Source organism: Dreissena polymorpha, chromosome 12, assembly GCF_020536995.1.
Source record: "Dreissena polymorpha isolate Duluth1 chromosome 12, UMN_Dpol_1.0, whole genome shotgun sequence".
NCBI lineage: Eukaryota > Metazoa > Mollusca > Bivalvia > Myida > Dreissenidae > Dreissena > Dreissena polymorpha.
Window position 1 is genome coordinate 46317433 of NC_068366.1, and position 21389 is coordinate 46338821.

At 36.4% G+C, this 21389-nt stretch overlaps 1 protein-coding gene and 1 long non-coding RNA gene across 2 annotated transcripts in view; one reads left to right on the forward strand and one right to left on the reverse strand.

The window, feature by feature from the left end:
* The window catches only part of LOC127852997 (DNA (cytosine-5)-methyltransferase 3B-like), a 92970-nt gene that overhangs the window by 66413 nt on the left and 5168 nt on the right, over positions 1 to 21389 (forward strand). Inside the window, exons 11-16 of the mRNA XM_052387109.1 lie at positions 71 to 135; positions 1651 to 1705; positions 4719 to 4865; positions 17268 to 17423; positions 19637 to 19705; positions 20836 to 20926. Of these exons, the coding sequence (XP_052243069.1) occupies positions 71 to 135; positions 1651 to 1705; positions 4719 to 4865; positions 17268 to 17423; positions 19637 to 19705; positions 20836 to 20926 (583 nt within the window). The remainder of the gene's footprint in view (positions 1 to 70; positions 136 to 1650; positions 1706 to 4718; positions 4866 to 17267; positions 17424 to 19636; positions 19706 to 20835; positions 20927 to 21389) is intronic.
* On the reverse strand, positions 8015 to 10745 carry LOC127853008 (uncharacterized). Its single transcript, XR_008036397.1, has 3 exons — positions 10430 to 10745; positions 9990 to 10215; positions 8015 to 8426 (listed from the first exon to the last, which is right to left on the reverse strand). It is a non-coding gene; the product is annotated as an uncharacterized LOC127853008 (long non-coding RNA).

A 21389-nucleotide genomic window follows, 5' to 3' on the forward strand; every position in this document is an offset into this window, starting at 1 on the left:
CATGTTCTCTGTGCTATGTTTCAGATGTTCTGTGTGTTTTGTTTTACATGTTCTTTGTTCTTTGTTTCAGATGTTCTGTGTGGTGTGTGGTGGAGGGGAGGAGCTGTTCATGTGTGAAGAGGAGGGCTGTGGAAAGTAAGGCTCACTCAGCTGATAACAGGCACAAACAGCAGAAATACATTAAGAATATTTTATGTTAAAATATGATTATTGAAAACCGCAGACCTTTATAGGAAGTTGACATATATTGCATTATTCAGTACATTACCTAATACTTTTGTGTCACATTGTCAAACGAAACATTTTGATATCAGTGTAGACAGTCATGCTTCTAACATGCCATCTGTTCATCTGTTGGTCTAAATATGGATCCTGGGATACTTAAGCTTAGTACCTCTGTGTGTGGATTTATGGATTTTTGTAGAATGTGAATCTTATTTCTTTTTTTTTCTTCAGAAACAAATTTTGGTTGTCATGGCTACAAAAATAAGTAAAAACTGACAATTATGGATCTTGCAATAACACAATAAGAATTGAAGCTTGATTGATTAAACTTGGAATGTGGAGAGAAGTTCGTATGCAGAATATTTTGTGTTGGTGGGTTAAAATGATGGAGAGACAAAGTCCTAATGGCTAGGTTTATTCAACTGGTAACTATCAACTGACAGTGACCAGTAACGAGCATGCAACATAATGATAATGATTGATTTAGTTGAAGTACAAAACTGAATATGCATGAATATTTTAGGTCTCTCTTCATATTATAATTCTGGTTAGTATGGTTCAGAAAATGTGAAAACTGTTTTTCAACAAGTACGTAAGCAAGTTCATGTACGTTAGCATGTGAATAAAGGGCAATGAAGAAAACAAATGTTATTTCAGATGTTTTGTTTGATACAAATTTTGGTTGCTGTAGTTACAGAAATGAAAACTGTCCGAAAAATCTGATCCTGCAGTAAATCAAAACGTTCTTTACCTAGTTACATTGAGGGTGCTATAGTTGAAGAAATATGTGAACACTGAGCAACTAAACTATCACAACCAAACAAGTACTAAATCAAGGATAATTGATTTGGTGTGTAGATATAGGGAATATGCTTGCTATTTCAGTTTTTTTATTCAGACCAAAAGCATTCTTGATTTGGATACAGAATTCATAACAAAGTAAAATCTGGATACTTAAATGACTAAAAAGTAGTAAAGCTAAAATTATTACTTCTTGAAATCCTGTTCTTACATCTACAAGATAAACCTGTTTTGTCTGTGACTAGGCTCTTGAATTTCATAACAATACTATTTATAGGGGATGTGGGGCTGTAACAAAAATTTGGAATATAAACAAGTATATTTCATAACATGTTTTTTTTACAATTATTATTCAATTTTAGCAATATCATTGTATTAAACATGAAAACAGAAATTATTCTCATTGAAAAATGAAGTCACAAATGAAATGCATATGAAAATCACCATGACCCGTAACATTAATATTGCAATTAGAAATCAGACTAATAACATTGTTGCATACACCGTAAATCATAATGTGTGATGCAGTTACAAGCTATGTCTGACAAATTGTTACAAAATTTGTGTAATAATTTAATTTTTTCATATTTCCAATGTTTGTTAATGCTGGGAATTATATTTCAGGTCATTTTGTGTTGAATGCATCCGAGACAGCTTGGAGGAGGACAGCTTCCTCAAGGTATTTCAGCTTGGAGGAGGGCTTGGGGGGTTATCTGGGGTGAATGTTATCATTTACAGACAGCACTTTATCTGGTCAGTAATTAGGATGTTCCAGTGAGTGTTGGTTAGACATCCCTTTTTTGTGAGAGCTGCAATTTTATTGTCCCCTATCGGTGAAACCAGAGGGGACTTATGGTTTGTGGTCTGTCTGTCCGTCTGTCAGTCTGTCACACTTTTCTGGATCATGCGATAACTTTTAAAGATCTTCATATTTTTCATGAAACTTGAAACATGAACAGATGGCAATATGGAAATTATGCACGTCATTTTATTTTGTTCCTACGTCAAGAATTCTGGTTGCTATGGCAACAAATAGACTAGAAACATTGCTGAAAATGGTGGATCCTGCGATAACTTTAAAAGTTCTTCATATTTTTTCATGAAACTTGAAACATGGACAGATGGCAATATGGAGATTATGTACGTCATTTCATTTTGTTCCTACGTCAAGAATTCTGGTTGCTATGGCAACAAATAGGCTAGAAATATTGCTGAAAATCATGGAGTTTCACCAGTAGGGGACCATAATGCTTGGCGATAGTCTTGTTATATTTTAATCACTGAAATCTATCTCATTACAATGTGCAGATGCTGAACCATTTACACTTCCTGAAATGGGGGAGACATATAGTCGCAGCTAGAGTTAATGGAATCAAGTGTGCATGGGTTTGAAAGCATTTCACTGTTGATCATTTCCCACCTACTTCATGTCTGTCCTTCTGACCCTCACATTTGTTGTTTTCTTAACATGATTACAATTACACTGCAACTCCAATATATCGCGGTTGAAGGGGTCCAAAGATCGCGACCGTGATATATCAGGCGCGCGATATAAATTGTAAGGTTATGTATGCATGTATATGTATTCATTAGCATCGTTATGCAATCTCAAAACACGCTATTTACCTACCTTATTCAATTATGTGTTATATCCATATGTTATTCATTGGTATAGCACAAAACATTATTCCTTGTGAGTATTTTCAAATGCATATAATTAAATTTGTAATCCGAAAAACATTGCCGAATTGTATTGTTCAAGAAAGCATGCACAAATTAGACCCATGTACAAAATGATGTCATTCATTCTCATGAAGCATGGAAAGCATGGGTTTTAATAGCAGTACATTTTGACAAACTGAGGGATCTTTACCTCTAAATTAAAAGCAAGTAGTTTACACTGTATCTAACGCACACAGATTGTTGAGATAGGTCAGTATTGACTTGTAACATTTACAGTTACAATTGTGTACACTTTCATGTGTGCACTGGTGCGTTTCGGCAGTTAAAAGCAAATTCAATACAGAATGGTAACACCCGAAATGACCTGTGATGTTTGCCAAGAGGGGCTATTGTTTATCGCAGTACATAGGTGTTAAAGTGATGTACAATGTAAGCAAACAATCTGGTCAAAACTGGATTATGAATGTTGGATTAAAGTTGGTGAAAAAAGGGAAAAATACTAGCTTGAAACGGATTTTAATTCATCAAATTCTCAGATTAAAACATTTTATTTGGGGATTATGCTCGTCAGATTTTTGGGAGCCATAGCCAATTCGCGATATATTGGACAACGCGATATAACTGACCGTGATATATTGGAGTTGCAGTGTAATTTGCGGTAGTCTTATAGGTTGGAAATGCGCATATCGTTCTGCATCAGTGATTTTCAATGTACTTATTTACATTTGAATAAGAGTTTGTTTCGCTGTGAGATCTGGGCAACTTATGATCCAAATCTGAAAAATTATATGCAGCCTAGGTTAGGCATACCTGTATTATCTCTTGATCTTTTATTGGCTTTTATTTTCTGTTCAAGTGCTCTAAGTTAAGCCATACATTGAATTAGTACATTATCAGGGAGCATGGATCAGTTTCACTGATATTCTTGTTGTTACCATTCATCTTTGCACTAAGCATGAATGTCATTATCCGGACAAAATTAGTTTAAGTACATTTACTCATATTTTTTCTATAACTTGATTGTGCACAATTGGATTTAAAAAATAAAATCGGCAAAGAGGAATTCACATAAGGGAGACATTTTTTTAATCATTCTGGAAACAAATGTCTCATAGCAAATAAATTACTTGTATTCTCATTATGTATTCAAACTTGCTTGTACAGCTACTAAAATGATGTGATGAACATATGAAAGTTTCAAATATCAAATACTTTACAACCGAGAGTGTGTATAATTCTGACCTGGTTGTGTTTGGTGGGAGTAAATGCGAGAGTGTGTATAATTCTGACCTGGTTGTGTTTGGTGGGAGTAAATGCGAGAGTGTGTATAATTCTTACCTGGTTGTGTTTGGTGGGAGTAAATGCAAGAGTGTGTATAATTCTGACCTGGTTGTGTTTGGTGGGAGTAAATGTGAGTGTGTATAATTCTGACCTGGTTGTGTTTGGTGGGAGTAAATGCGAGAGTGTGTATAATTCTGACCTGGTTGTGTTTGGTGGGAGTAAATGCGAGAGTGTGTATGATTCTGACCTGGTTGTGTTTGGTGGTAGGAGTGCAAGAGTGTGTATAATTCTGACCTGGTTGTGTTTGGTGGGAGTAAATGCGAGAGTGTGTATAATTCTGACCTGGTTATGTTTGGTGGGAGTAAATGCAAGAGTGTGTATAATCCTGACCTGGTTGTGTTGGTGGTAGGAGTGCAAGTGTGTATAAATCTGACCTGGTTGTGTTTGGTGGGAGTAAATGCGAGAGTGTGTTTAATTCTGACCTGGTTGTGTTTGGTGGGAGTAAATGCGAGTGTGTATGATTCTGACCTGGTTGTGTTTGGTGGGAGTAAATGCGAGAGTGTGTATAATTCTGACCTGGTTGTGTTTGGTGGGAGTAAATGCGAGTGTGTATAATTCTGACCTGGTTGTGTTTGGTGGGAGTAAATGCGAGAGTGTGTATAATTCTGACCTGGTTGTATTTGGTGGGAGTAAATGCGAGAGTGTGTATAATTCTGACCTGGTTTTAGGTGCGTGTGATGAGCCCCTGGCTGTGTATGCTGTGTACCATGTACTCGGAGAATACTCATGGGGATCTGATTCCTCGACTTAACTGGCCGCAAGCCATGGTCTCCTTCTACACTGAACACCTTGCACAGCCTGGTCAGGTGCTTCAGGTAATATACTTATATCTACATTTATAAGTTGTTGTGCTTATATCTACATGTGTACCATAGGTTGTTGTGCCTATATCTACATGTGTAGGTTAATGTGCTTGTATCTCCATATGTAAGTTGTTGTGCTTATATCTACATGTGTAGGTTGTTGTGCTTATACCTACATATGTAAGTTGTTGTGCTTATATCTATATGTGTAGGTTAATGTGCCTATATCTCCATGTGTAAGTTGTTGTGCCTATATCAACATGTGTAAGTTGTTAAGCATATATCAACATGTGTAAGTTGTTGAGCTTATATCTACATGTGTAGGTTGTTGTGCCTATATCTCCATTTGTAAGTTGTTGTGCTTATATCTACATGTGTACCATAGGTTGTTGTGCTTATATCTACATGTGTAGGTTGTTGTGCTTATATCTACATGTGTAAGTTGTTGTGCTTATATCTACATATGTAGGTTGTTGTGCTTATATCTACATTAGTAAGTTGTTGTGCTTATATCTACATATGTAGGTTGTTGTGCTTATACCTACATGTGTAGGTTAATGTGATTATATTTCCATATGTAAGTTGTTATGCTTATATCAACATGTGTAGGTTGTTGTGGTTATATCTACATGTGTAAGTTGTTGTGCTCATATCTCCATTTGTAAGTTGTTGTGCTTATATCTACATGTGTACCATAGGTTGTTGTGCCTATATCTACATGTGTAGGTTAATGTGCTTGTATCTCCATATGTAAGTTGTGCTTATATCTACATGTGTAGGTTAATGTGCCTATATCTCCATGTGTAGGTTGTTGTGCTTATATCAACATGTGTAAGTTGTTGTGCTTATATCTACATGTGTAGGTTAATGTGCCTATATCTCCATGTGTAGGTTGTTGTGCTTATATCTACATGTGTAGGTTAATGTGCTTATATCTCCATATGTAAGTTGTTGTGCTTATATCTCCATGTGTAAGTTGTTGTGCTTATATCTACATGTGTAAGTTGTTGTGATTATATCTACATGTGTCGGTTGTTGTGCTTATATCTACATGTGTCGGTTGTTGTGCTTATATTTACATGTGTAAGTTGTTGTGCTTATATCTACATATGTAGGTTGTTGTGCTTATATCTACATGTGTAGGTTAATGTGCTTATATCTCCATATGTAAGTTGTTGTGCTTATATCTCCATATGTAAGTTGTTGTGCTTATATCTACATGTGTAGGTTGTTGTGCTTATATCTACATGTGTAGGTTGTTGTGCTTATATCTACATGTGTAGGTTGTTTTGCTTATATCTACATGTGTAGGTTGTTGTGCTTATGTCTCCATATGTAAGTTGTTGTGCTTATATCTACATGTGTAAGTTGTTGTGATTATATCTACATGTGTAGGTTGTTGTGCTTATATCTACATGTGTAAGTTGTTGTGATTATATCTACATGTGTAGGTTGTTGTGATTATATCTACATGTGTAAGTTGTTGTGATTATATCTACATGTGTAGGTTGTTGTGCTTATATCTACATGTGTAGGTTGTTGTGATTATATCTACATGTGTAGGTTGTTGTGCTTTATCTACATGTGTAGGTTGTTGTGCTTATATCTCCATATGTAAGTTGTTGTAATTATATCTACATGTGTAAGTTGTTGTGCTTATATCTACATGTGTAAGTTGTTGTGATTATATCTATATGTGTAGGTTGTTGTGATTATATCTACATGTGTAGGTTGTTGTGATTATATCTATATGTGTAAGTTGTTGTAATTATATCTACATGTGTAGGTTGTTGTGCTTATATCTACTTTGTAAGTTGTTGTGATTATATCTACATGTGTAGGTTGTTGTGATTATATCTACATGTGTAAGTTGTTGTGATTATATCTACATGTGTAGGTTGTTGTGCTTATATCTACATGTGTAGGTTGTTGTGATTATATCTACATGTGTAGGTTGTTGTGCTTTATCTACATGTGTAGGTTGTTGTGCTTATATCTCCATATGTAAGTTGCTGTAATTATATCTACATATGTAAGTTGTTGTAATTATATCTACATATGTAAGTTGTTATGCTTATATCTACATGTGTAAGTTGTTGTGATTATATCTATATGTGTAATTTGTTGTGATTATATCTACATGTGTAGGTTGTTGTGCTTATATCTCCATATGTAAGTTCTTGTAATTATATCTACATATGTAAGTTGTTGTAATTATATCTACATATGTAAGTTGTTGTAATTATATCTACATATGTAAGTTGTTGTGATTATATCTACATGTGTAAGTTGTTGTGATTATATCTATATGTGTAGTCCTAGATATAGCAAAACGTGTGACAGTTTGTGTTTCATATTTGAATGTTATGCGTAGTTGTTCTTTCACTCATGTGAATAGTCTTAGTAATAACAAACACAAATGTGCTCTTTAATGATGTTACTACGTTGGTGGCTCAAGTGAGACTGGCTTATCAGCTCACTGTACAATGTAATAGTAAAGTTATTCAAGCATGCAACTATCTATAGTCTGTATCTAGTTACACTATGCAACATCCCCTTTGTTTTGTTAAGATGGAAATTTGTCTTCAATAAAAGTTTGTTATAACATATTAACAATTGATCATATTTATGTTAATATTAATAATTTGATGTTTTGATCAATGTAACCTAAACATCAACAACATTCTGAACATTTACTTAGTCCATTCATTTTCTGCGTATCGCTGCCTGTACGAAATGTTCCGCCCGGAATCGGCACGGAATCGCAAACTAAATTCCGGGCGTAAAAAATATTTCCAGGCGTATTTTTCTATATATGATTTTAAGAAGAGGGGCGGATTCCGGGCGTAATCCGGGCGGAAAACAGGGGCGAAATATGTAAATGAGGTGGGACGGAATTTTAAATTACGGGCGGAAAGCAGTTTATGGGCGGAATTCAGATTACAGGCGGAATGTTAAAATTACGGGCGTAACTTAGATTACGGGCGTAATTTAGATACCGGGCGGAAATCGGATTACATGCATATTGTAAATGTACCCATATACCCATATAAGGACAGGCAATTTGAAAAAATAAAAGGCGATCGCAAATGCTCACCATGAGCACTTTGTGCTCAGTTTAGCTAAAAACTAGTCAAAATTATGACCAGATACATTTAACATAGTATCTTTATATTTATTTTAAGATAATACATTTTAAAAAACATGGATCACCATTTTATACTTCTGCAAATGCGGAACAAATGCTGAAAATCCCCGCATTTTTTCCACAGACACAAAAAATGTGGAACTTATGCGGAAAATGTATGCATTTTCGTTCCGCATTTTGATGATACTTTTAAGATACAATGTAGCTTTTAAAGACAAACAACAAAAATATTCAATATATATACATAAAAAATAATTTGATAGACATGCACTTTTTAAAAAACAAACTGTTCTTATACACGGCCAAAATAAAAAAGTTCACTCTTTCACATTGACTGTGTATTTTAAACTGCTTTCTTGAGTAGGAATTCCTCTCTATCACAGTATTGTTCAGGTCAACGATTCTCCCCCATCCTATGTCATAATCTGAAATGCAATTTGATATTAAGTACAACTACAGTTCACCTATTGCAAATACTGTTAACAACTTATGTAGAATTAATTGCTTTTTCAAACTTTTTATCTAATCCAGGGCCCCATCTAGGATTTGAAAAAGACAGGGTCCAAATTTGGCAACTAAGTGAACTTTTGAACGTGCTTGGATATTTATCCCTGTGGAATATTTTCAAATAACATGTGCGATATATGCGCATATTATTTAATATAACATGCATTTTCATTTTAACAAGGGCTGTTTGTTAAACATGCATGCCCCCCATATGGGCTGTCCGTTGTTCTGGCAGCCATTGTGTGAATACGACTTTTGTCACTGTGACCTTGACCTTTGACCTAGTGACCTGAAAATCAATAGGGGTCATCTGCAAGTCACAATCAATGTACCTATGAAGTGTCATGATCCTAGGCAAAAGCGTTCTTGAGTTACCATCCGAAAATCATTTTACTATTTCGGGTCACCGTGACCTTGACCTTGTGACCTCAAAATCAATAGGGGTCATCTGCAAGTCATGATCAATCTACCTATGAAGTTTCATGATCCTAGACATATGCGTTCTTGAGTTATCATCCGAAAATCATTTTACTATTTTGGGTCACCGTGACCTTGACCTAGTGACCTGAAAATCAATAGGGGTCATCTGCGAGTCATGATCAATCTACCGATAAAGTTTCATGATCCTAGGCATATGCGTTCTTGAATTATCATCCGAAAATCATTTTACTATTTCGGGTCACCGTGACCTTGACCTTTGACCTAGTGACCTCAAAATCAATAGGGGTCATCTGCGAGTTATGATCAATTTACCCATGAAGTTTCATGATCCTAGGCGTATGCGTTCTTGAGTTATCATCCGGAAACCATTTTACTATTTCGGGTCACTGTGACCTTGACCTTTGACCTAGTGACCTCAAAATCAATAGGGGTCATCTGCGAGTCATGATCAATCTACCCATGAAGTTTCATGATCCTAGGCATATGCGTTCTTGAGTTATCATCTGGAAACCATTTTACTATTTCGGGTCACTGTGACCTTTGACCTAGTGACCTCAAAATCAATAGGGGTCATCTGCAAGTCATGATCAATGTACCTATGAAGTTTCATGATCCTAGGCCCAAGCGTTCTTGAGTTATCGTCTGACAACCACCTGGTGGACGGACCAACCGACCGACCTACCGACCGACCGACTGACAGACAGACCGACATGAGCAAAGCAATATACCTCCTCTTCTTCGAAGGGGGGCATAAAAATATTTTTTTTAATTGATAAAACTAGTTTCACTGTTAAAATAAAATTAGTTTATTGAAAATTCATTGAATATTCTGTAAAATAATGTGATCAGAACCAATTAAAAACATGACTGGGGGTCAAAGGGGGCAGGTTTGAATCTTAGTGCGGCAAGGTACTGAGACACCCTGTTATTGACAGGTTAGCCCTGAGGATCACTAATCGTATAATTCGAATTAATCTTTATTTTGAACTTAACTATTTCAAACTAATAATTATAACTTGTATAGTAAAATTGTGATTTACCTATCAACAAATCCAGCTTTCCTTTGTCAAGGACCGCTTTGTGCTCATTATCCGGGCGCGCACACAGAGCAAATCATAAAAAAGTTCATTTTTTCACAACATGTTTTTTTCAACACTGTGCTTTCTTGCAAACAAATTCTTCAATTTGTGATGTGGCTTTTGAGGTCCGAGAAGGGAAAATTTGTTATGCCACCAGCAACCTTTCTCCCTAATCCTATGACATAATCTGAAAATGAAATGTTAATTTAAGTACTTACTTAATATTTTAAAGAAATTTGTGTATTTCATTTTGGTTTCAAACTGTGTTGTTTTTCCTTCAGATGCCTGTCTACTTTTCATCATCCTTTTACATTTCCCACTGGGACAGTACACAAATACAATTACAATTATATCAGTTAATAATCTATATAATAGAGGAATGAAGGAGTAAAAATACAAACCTTTTATGCTGTTCTGCAGTATTCCAAAAACACAGGAATTTGGTGAGACCAAATCACAGTTAAACCTGAGCCAATTTGAACCTCTTTTGCAACAAACTTATTGTTCATTTCCACATTATGTGTATTAAATACAAATTGTTTTTGACACAGTACTCCCTGCAAGACATTTTTTCACTACAGTTTAGTCCTCATTTTGCTTAAGTATTATACTGACAATTTAGTTCAGAGTCAGTAATTTGCTTAACCGCTCTAATGTTTTCAAACTGCAACTTCTACCACTCACTTCCTGTACCACTGATCAATCCACTGAAGCCTGATAAGCCCAGATGGTTTATAAACATGTACAGATGTGACTCAGCCTTTGGTGAGTATTGAATGGGCAGCACAATACATGAGATCAACTCAGCTGGTTGTCAGTGTTTATCTGAGATTAAATTAACATTGGTTTGGTATAATTATGTACATAATTATGGTCTTTTCAGACTGGGGAAATCTTAACTACTAAAAAAAAAATTTTATAGAGTAACATGCAGAGAAACTGCATTCATATTGATGATATAAACAAATAATATTAAACTAGACTGTTGTGTGTTTAATGTTAAAGGAAACCTTAAAATGATGAAAACATTACCAAGTCTTGTTCTTTATTAAACTTTACAGTCATTATTGTAATTATGAAATAATTATTAAAAATGAGCAAAATTTTCAAAAAAGAAGAAGAATTAAAGAAGTGAATTAAAAAAATAAGTGCATATAGATTTTTAATGCATCGTCATCCCTCAGACTTAAAATTATAAGTGGAAACTGTAAAAGTCAGCAATAGATAAAATTTATTTAATTAAAATGTGTTATTGTTATCTCCTAATTTTTTTTTACCAGCAATATTGCCAATAATAAAGCAAATTCTAAGAGTATAATTCATGATCACAAGTTCACAAGTCTGTCTCCTTTTCAGCTTCTCACAAATTAAGTATAAAAATACTACAAAATATGTTTTAGAATCGGAACATGAAAATCATAAATAAGATCAAAGCTTTATGCTGAATTAATTATACTGTGACTGAAATAGTTGTGTCTATAATGAATGTTCATTGATTGTACAAATGTATAAATAAAATTAAATATTTTTATTTAAAAACGTTTATTAAGTTATCAGTTACTGGTAATATTTTGTTCAGTACTTAAGTTTAAATTAAATTTATTAAGTTATTGTTCAGCTTCATAGACATTTGCAAAGTCCAATATTACTCTCTATAAAAACTACTAAGTTCAAAATTCCGTCATGTGGCTTCACAAATATTTTATAAGTATGAAATTCTGCCCCACGAAAGAAACAAAGTGCAAAATTCCGTCCACAAATCTCCATCATACAAATTCTAAGTATAAAAATACGCCCGGATTTGTTTTACGCCCGGAAAAAACAGTTGAATTACGCCCAGAAATAATTTTAGTTCCGGGCGTAAAACTCATTCCGCCAGTTGTACGGGCGTAATTCCAACATTACGTGCCAATTCCGCCCCGATTACGCCCGGAATCCGCCCCATTATTTCGTACGGGTGACTCGGCTGCACTATTCTACCTGATCGTGTCTGATAAGGTGAAATGGGCTTATCTACAGGTACAGAGGGATGTTGAATATTCAATGCACTATTGTTTGTTGGTTGTTTGACCTGTTTATCAGTGCTTGAATGATTTCTTGCCAAAACATCAGGTGTAAAATCTGATATCTCTGGGAAATCCTCATTGGTTCTGATGAGGTAGCGGCGATTTCTCATGTAAACCTGACCAGAAGGTGTTTGTATTATGTAAGAGTTAGCATTGTGTATTTCGATAACCTTAGCTGGTTTCCAGAGTTTTCCTATCTGGAACCTCACAGTTTCATTCAAATGTAATCTGGGGAGCGGTTTTGCGGTTTTGTCATAATAGTTTTTCTGTTTATTTTTGGAAGTTTGAATTGAAGATCGGACAAATTCTGGGTTAACGACTTTGGGCAGAAGCTGGGTAACCGTTGTAGGCATAATTGACCTAGTTCTCCTACTCATCAGCAACTGCACGGGTGACCGATTGCAATCTGAGAGTGGAGTGTTCTTATACTCTAGCAAGGCTAAGTATGGTTCATGGCCACTGTCTTTTGCTTTTTGTAGCAGTCTTTTTACAGTTTGTACTGTCCGTTCAGCAAGTCCGTTTGACTTTGGATAATGTTGACTAGATGTGAGATGCTCAATATGCCATGATTTTACAAAATTTCGAGATACGTCCGATGTATACTGAGGTCCGTTGTCACTGAAAATACGCATCGGAATGCCATGGGTACTGAAGCGTGACTTCAGTTTTCTGACAACTGTTGTGGACAGCATGTCCAGAAGTTTGTCTATTTCAAAGTATCTGCTGAAGTAGTCTACTACGAGCAAATAGTCATTTCCATCAAAATGGAAAATGTCTGTGGCAACCTCCTGCCATGGACCCTGCGGAATTTCATGGGGTGTTAACGGTTCTTTTTGATTTGAGTTTCTATGCGATAAGCAAATTGTACAGCTCATTATGTACTCAGTAATTTGCTTGCACATTCCTGGCCAGAACATAACGTCTTTGGCTCTTTGTGTGCTTTTTTCAATGCCCATGTGACCTAAATGGACTTGTTCTAACATGTGTAGTCGGAGTCTCTTGGGAATGACCAGTGTCTGCCCTCTAAAAATTAGGTCATCGGCTGTCGAAAGTTCGTCCCTGTGATTGAAATACTCGCGTATCATGTCAGGGCAATCTGACCTTGAACTTGGCCATCCTCTAACTATAGTCTGTTTCAGGGCTATCATCTGTAGGTCAGTTCTTGTCTCTTTTCTAACGTTTTCTAGACTTCGGTCAGTATAGATCATGCTCGAGAGCACCGTGTGAACGTGAAGGTCAAGACCTTCGATTTCAGAACAGTCTGACATTGGCTGTCATGACAGGAAATCCCCGATGGGAACTTCTTACCCGCTCACATGTCTAACATCAAGGTCATATTTTTGCAAACTAAGCATCATCCTTTGCAAACGAGGTGGTGCTGCATGTAATGGCTTCTTCATGATCGCAGATAAGGGCTTATGGTCAGAATGAACAATTACATGTCTGCCATATATGTACTGGTGAAAACGCTGGCATGCGAACACTATAGCTAGCATTTCACGTTCAATGTTTGCATAATTTCGTTCTGTCTGTGTCAATGTCTTAGATGCATATGCAACTGGCTGACCATCTTGCATGATCGCTGCACCTACACGGTTCATTGAAGCGTCACATTCAGTGTAAACCGGCTTCTTGGGGTCAAAGTAAGCTAGCACTGGGCTTTGTGTTATGACCTGCTTAACTTTAGAAAAGGCATCTGATTGTGGCTGATCCCATACAAATTCAACGTCTTTTTTCAGAAGCATTCTCAATGGGCTTGTTATTTCAGCCAAATTTGGAGCAAATTTCTGCAGATAAGTAACCATACCCAAAAATGTTTCAAGTTCGCCGCGTGTCTTTGGTGCTTCTACATTGACACATGCCTCAATCTTAGTACTGTCTGGTTTCAGTCCAGATGACGTGATCACGTGACCAAAGAATGGTACTTCGGACAATCCAATACGACATTTGTCGGGATTAAATTTTATGCCATTTTCACGTGCACATTGAAGCGTAGCAGTGAGATTTCTGTCATGCTCAATTCTTGTACGTCCACTTATTAATATGTCGTCAACTATTGTGCGTACACCTGTCAGGTCCCCGAATATCTCCGCAATTTTCTGTACAAAAATGTCCTGAGATGATTTTATCCCAAAAGGAAGTCGGATATAACGATATCTGCCAAATGGGGTACTGAATGTTGTCAGGTAAGATGACTCTTCGTCAAGCCTTACACTCCAGTAAGCATGTGTAATGTCTAATAGACTGAAATATTTGCATTCAGCTAACTGTGACGTCACGTCGTCAAGTGTTGGCATAGGATAATGTGGTCTTCGGATAGCGTCATTCAGTGCTTTTGGGTCAAGACATATTCTTAACTGTCCAGTGTTCGGCTTTTCAACCACTACAAGTGAATTTACCCAGTCTGTGGGTGTATTGACCTTAGCAATTATGTCATTGTTTTCCATTCGTTCAAGCTCTTCGCGTAGTCTATTGCGTAATGCTTCCGGAACTCTCCTAGGAGGATTAACGACTGGTATAGCATCTGGCTTCAAATGAAGATTGCAAGTGCCAAGGATGACCCCAATACCTTCAAAGAGGTCTTTGTAATCTGATAACACACTTTCTTTATTTAATTCTTGGGGTGGGCAATCAACAGTACATGTCAGCTGAATTAACCCTAGATCGTCTGATGTTTTCAGGCTTAAGAGAGGTACCGACGTGTAATCTACAACATGAAACCACGTGCTCACAGTTTTGTCTTTGTGTGAACATCGCAATTTGATTTTCCCTACAACTGGAAGTATGTTACCTGTATAGGCAGTCAAAATGTCAGTAGGGGGTTCCAATGGGGAATGAATGTTCAGACCATTAAACTCTTTCTTCGGCAGAATGTTTACTGAACTTCCAGTATCAATTTTAAAACTAATGGGACATTTATTAGGGCCAATGGGGAGACGAATCATTGCACGATCGGTAGAACAAAATGTGCTTACCGTGTCAATATTGAATCCATCTACATCCGATGTTACATCATGACTTATTGTGTCATTGTCCACAGTGTGTATATTATTGTTTTTAGAACGGCAACACTTTGCGAAATGGTTAAGTTTGTTGCACTTGCGGCACTGCTTTCCTTTTGCTGGACATTGTCCAAAGTTGTGAAATGTATCACAGTTGAAACACGGCTTGTGTTTAGTAGGTAGACTTGGACCTGCATCAGTAGATGTCGTCCATCGTCCCTAATGGGACATTTATTAGGGCCAATGGGGAGACGAATCATTGCAGGATCGGTAGAACAAAATGTGCTTACTGTGTCAATATTGAATCCATCTACATCCGATGTTACATCATGACTTATTGTGTCATTGTCCACAGTGTGTATATTATTGTTTTTAGAACGGCAACACTTTGCGAAATGGTTAAGTTTGTTGCACTTGCGACACTGCTTTCCTTTTGCTGGACATTGTCCAAAGTTGTGAAATGTATCACAGTTGAAACACGGCTTGTGTTTAGTAGGTAGACTTGGACCTGCATCAGTAGATGTCGTCCATCGTCCCTAATGGGACATTTATTAGGGCCAATGGGGAGACGAATCATTGCACGATCGGTAGAACAAAATGTGCTTACCGTGTCAATATTGAATCCATCTACATCCGATGTTACATCAGGACTTATTGTGTCATTGTCCACAGTGTGTATATTATTGTTTTTAGAACGGCAACACTTTGCGAAATGGTTAAGTTTGTTGCACTTGCGGCACTGCTTTCCTTTTGCTGGACATTGTCCAAAGTTGTGAAATGTATCACAGTTGAAACACGGCTTGTGTTTAGTAGGTAGACTTGGACCTGCATCAGTAGATGTCATCCATCGTTGTTGTCGTTGGCGATGCGGTTGCATCGGTCTTGGTAGCACTGGCCTGGATCGGCACGCGTCTACTTCGTTGTTCATGGAGCGCAGCTGCTCCCTTGAGTACTCCAGACTTTGCGCAGTCTGTACGGCTACATCGAGTGTCAACCCTGCACCGATGTTAATTAGCTTCTCGCGTAACTTTGGCGAATTTGTGCCAAAAACGATCCTATCTCGAATCATTTCGTCCGTCTTTTCGGCAAAGTTGCAGTCTTGTGCAATAAGTAGCAAGCATGTAATATATGCATCAATGGAGTCGTTGTCCTGCATCTGTTTGTAAAACTTGTACCGGGCAAAGATCGGATTTAACTTTGGCTGCACGTTATTTCTGAAACGTTCATAATATGTTTTTATCTTCTTTGCATTTTCTGGTGAAATGTCTTTCCACGTGCTGTGAATGTCACGTCCTCTGTCACCAATCCACAATAAGAAATATGATACATGTTCTTCCTCTGATTTGTTCTTCAAAGGTCCACTAAACATGAGTTTCACGTGACGTTCAAATTTGTCGAATGCTTCGGGTAAATTGGATGAGTTCCAGTCCATTCGCGGAGCTTGGATGCCACTTAAATCCATTTTTTAAACTTATGTGATGTGGATAAATCACTCAAATTCTGACACCATGTTTCATATTTGAATGTTATGCGTAGTTGTTCTTTCACTCATGTGAATAGTCTTAGTAATAACAAACACAAATGTGCTCTTTAATGATGTTACTACGTTGGTGGCTCAAGTGAGACTGGCTTATCAGCTCACTGTACAATGTAATAGTAAAGTTATTCAAGCATGCAACTATCTATAGTCTGTATCTAGTTACACTATGCAACAGTTTGTTACAAGAAAACCTTGCTCAAATAAATAAGTGTCTTTTGTAGTTGATCTTCTAAATAATGTACTAAATTTAGTAACCAACACTTTACCTATAATAATAGTATTTTATTAAACCAGTTTAGAAATGTGTTAGTGATTCTTGACACATTTCCTTGATAATTTTATAAAATAATTGCTTGAATAAAAAGTTTATAGATATTTGTATCACATTTTGAATGGTAAAAAACTTCTAATGTATATGAAGTTGTTCACTGACATGACATCAAAATAACATCATGTGATTGTTCAGTTTAATACAATTTAGCTAAAAATATTTCAATAGAAACATTTGATATGGTTGTATTTCATGGGAAACAAGGTATACAATGCCATAAATAAATAATAAGATCGAGTAACATACAGTTGTTGATCCAGGATGTGTTTTTGAGCATGCACAATCATATTCTGTTCACAGATAGCAGATGATTTGCCTCCCCTTATTGGTCCTAAACAGCGTTTGAGAGTGCTATCCCTTTGTGACGGTGTAGCTGCTACATTGGTTGCCCTGCAAACCCTCTGTGTAGACATGGAGACCTACTATGCATGTGAGACAGACCCCGCCGCCATTCAAGTAAGCTACTGAAACACGCATCATGCAGTTATATACATGTTTATATCCCCCGCCATAGGCGGAGGGATATTGTTTTGGCGTTGTCCGTCCGTCTTTCCGTACGTCCTTCCATCCGTCTGGCACTTTTGTGTCCAGAGCCATATCTTGGAAGTGCTTTGGCGGATTTCATTGAAACTTGGTATGAATATAAATATGGATAAAAGGATGATGCACACCAAATGACATTGCACACCATCTGTTAATAACGGAGTTATGGCCCTTTGTATCTTGAAAAAATGCTTTTTAATATAAGCTTAGAGCTTTTCCTCCATTAACACATGTCTGCCAGAGCCTTGAAATTTGCCATAGTTGTTCTCAATCATCTGAGGGTGCTTCACATTCAACACCTTTAATCCTAGGGGCTAAAGTCAATGTCACACATTGAGGTCAAAGGTCACAAATTTGATGAAATAGTAATTATTTAGTCATTCCTTTACTATGCATCAAGGGATTATGTAATAACTGTCCACAATTGTTCTCCATTATCTAGCTGAGTGTCAAATATAAGATCCAGGTTGCTAGGGTCATGGTCAAAGTCACACAAAGGTCAAAATCACACATTTTGATTAAATATGCCTTATTTGGTAAGTATTCTACCATACTAAAATGGATTCTCAAAATGTTCTGATGTAATTGTTCTCAATTATCAGGCAGTGCAAGACCTATGTGTTTTTTACCAAAGTCAATGTCACGCATCAAAGGTCACACATTTGTAGACATATTTATTGTTTAGCCATTATTTTACTATGCATCAGTGGATTCTGTAATAACCTTCCATAATTCTTCTCCATCTTCTCCCTTGCTGTGTGTCATATGTAAGATTCATGTCTAGGGTTAAGGTTAAGGTTCATGCCAAGGGTTAAGGTCAACGTCACACAATATACTTCATGTAAGGTCATACGATTCACATCAAGGGTCAAGGTTACACAAATGCTTCATGTAAGGTCGAACACTTGACCCCTAAACTGACCAGCATTTTTTCCAGAATTATGTAGATACATCTTTGTACCTAGAAATTACAGGTTAGAGATTTTGTGTTCAACAAGGGAGAGCATATAGTCGCTGACTTGTCTGTCTTTCCTTCTCTCATAATTTTATGTGGAGGAGGATATTGTTTTGGCGTTGTCCATCTGTCCTTTTATCTGGATGAGATTGTTTTGGCGTTGTCCATCTTTACAGAAAACTTTTGTGTCCAGAAGCATATTGTGGAAATGCTTTCGTGCATTTCAATGAAACTTGTTTGAACATAAATGCATTTAATTCGTCAAAAAATATGTGCATAAAATGTTATGTTTTAAGTTTTCGATTGTCCCAAATACTAATGAAAACACACATGTTGGGCCCATGTTCACCAACCATTCTTATGTTCTTGTACATTTAGACTAATTATGCCACCCCCCCCCCCCCTCCCGCACGCTAAAGGTGGAGGGATATTGACTTTGCCTTGTCCGTCTGTCAAAATTTTAAAATTGGCGGGGGATATCAATTCAAGGAATTTGCTTGTTTGTAATTGTATTTTAGAACCTTCCATAAATTTTACATAATAACAATATTTTGTGCATGTATAATGTTTCCACACATGAATTGTTTATATCCTATCAGTTGCCATTTTGAACCCAGTTTGTAAAATATTTATTACAAAATGTCAATCAAAACAGAATGATAAATGAGTGTTTATAAGCGGGGTTGTTGGCGCGCTAACCCCCAATAGAAGTGATTCTGCTAGTTGTCCCCTACCGGTTTCACCGGTTTGCGCTCTGTGTGTCTGTCTGTCTGTCAGTCCGTCACACTTTTCTGGATCCTGCGATAACTTTAAACGTTCTTCATATTTGTTCATGAAACTTGAAGCATGGATAGATTGCAATATGGACATTATGCACGTCATTCCATTTTGTTCCAACGTAAAAAATTCTGGTTGTTATGGCAACAAATAAAAAATAAATAAAAAATTCTGACAATGGTGGAGCCGGTACGGGACATATATTGCTTGGCAATAGTCTTGTTTACTTATAAACTCAAATAGCAAATTATAACTGAACCCATCAGACAACAATGCACATGTATCTTATTATTATTTTGAATTCGGAAGTCAATGGTCTGGTTGACCCCTTGCTACGCAGTTCACAGTTCATGTGGTGGGTGTTTACATTAGAATGGTTGTTGACTGTCTCTAGGTGGTACAGTTCCAGCAACCAAACTGTGTGACCAACATCGGCAGCGTTTATGACCTTAATAAGGAAAAGGTTGGCTTCTTGTATTACCTGTTCAGAAATTAATAATGTGAAGTTATTATTATCAAAGAATGGTCATAAAAATTTTACACACTTCAGAAAAAACATTTCTATAGAATATTAATTTTTTTAAACTGTACCCTAAATATTGTGTTAAAAAAATCTATGATTCAACCATTTCTGTTGGTATACACAATGTCCCTATAAAGTTATACACAATGTCCCTATAAAGTTATACACAATGTCCCTATAAAGTTGCGGAGATGTTGGAAGATCACTATGAGAACCTATGTTGCAATTAAGCACATACAAATAAGTCTTGTTTTGTTGTTATTTGTGAAACCATTAGACAGATCAATCAGATTCTGTGCATTTTATGGACTCGAGGAGGAGATCTGCTGACATTGTGTTTTTTTAGATTGGCCAAGGCCTTATGGGGGTTTGGGTTTGAGCCAGCTTAAACACGATGAATATTAAGTGTCAACATCTGGAAACAAACCAAACACCATTTCACAGTTGTGTCTTTTTGCTTTGAAAAATAAGAAAATGTAGAAATGAATGCACACAGTTCGAATATAATATTTACAGGCAATTTAAGTGTTGATATTTCACAATTTTTTTCAACCATTTTATTTATTTTCAACATTAATTTCCAGAATTTGGATGCGTCCATAAATATTTTTCCAAAATGGTGTTCAGAGCAAGGAATGATCACGTACACATTTTATATACATACACATACACTGGTTTCACACAGGAAAAATTTAATTCACTAAGCATGCAAGTTTTAACATCAGCCCTTAATCTGATCAAACTTTTAAGTCAGATAAAGATCACCTTGTCTTGTGGTATGGTGTCTACCTTGCTGGTACATCACAGATGGGATCTCCACTGTGGGAGTGTTCTTTAGATATGTCCAAAGACACCAAAACTAGTTCTACCAGGAAAATGGACTAGAGTCAATAAGCTTTAGGCTTTTGATACAAAAAAGTTAAATTAAAAAAATCAAATTGCTTCTCTGTCTTACTGTATCCTTATTTATACAAAATATCATGTTTTCCAATTAGAACTTTCTTCTTAAACTGTTTGTGCTCATGATGGCCCTATGTGGCACTAAACTGACCTGTATCCTCCGTGTACAGTTGAAGACCCTGCTGCCCCTGCATTTGGTGGTGTGTAACCTACCTGGCGAGGACTGTGATGTCAACCATGATCCAGACACAGGGGGTTTCAGTATGTAGTGGATTCTTTCATTCCATTTTCAACTGAACAGTTAGATTTAATAATCATGCAAAAATCACAGGAAAATATGTTATTAGATAGTATTTAGAATTGTCAACACCATATAAACCTTGATAGTGATTTTTATTCACAATGATTTAATAATATAATTGTTAGTGTATGATAGTATTTCTGCAAATTTGAAAAACTCTTCTCATGTGTAAAACATATGGATGACTAACATTGCACACATCTGAATGTAAGGTTGACACTGTATGCAAACATGTCAAATGTAATGTTCACAAATTACTAAATTTGGTTGTCTTAAACTGCACACATGTAAGATGTTAGTTGGACAAACAATACGCAAATGCAAAATATTAGGTTTACAACACAACACACATGTAAAATGTTGCTTTAGGCATACCAATATCTAATTTTTAGACTGAATATGGATCATTAGATTGAGTCTTTT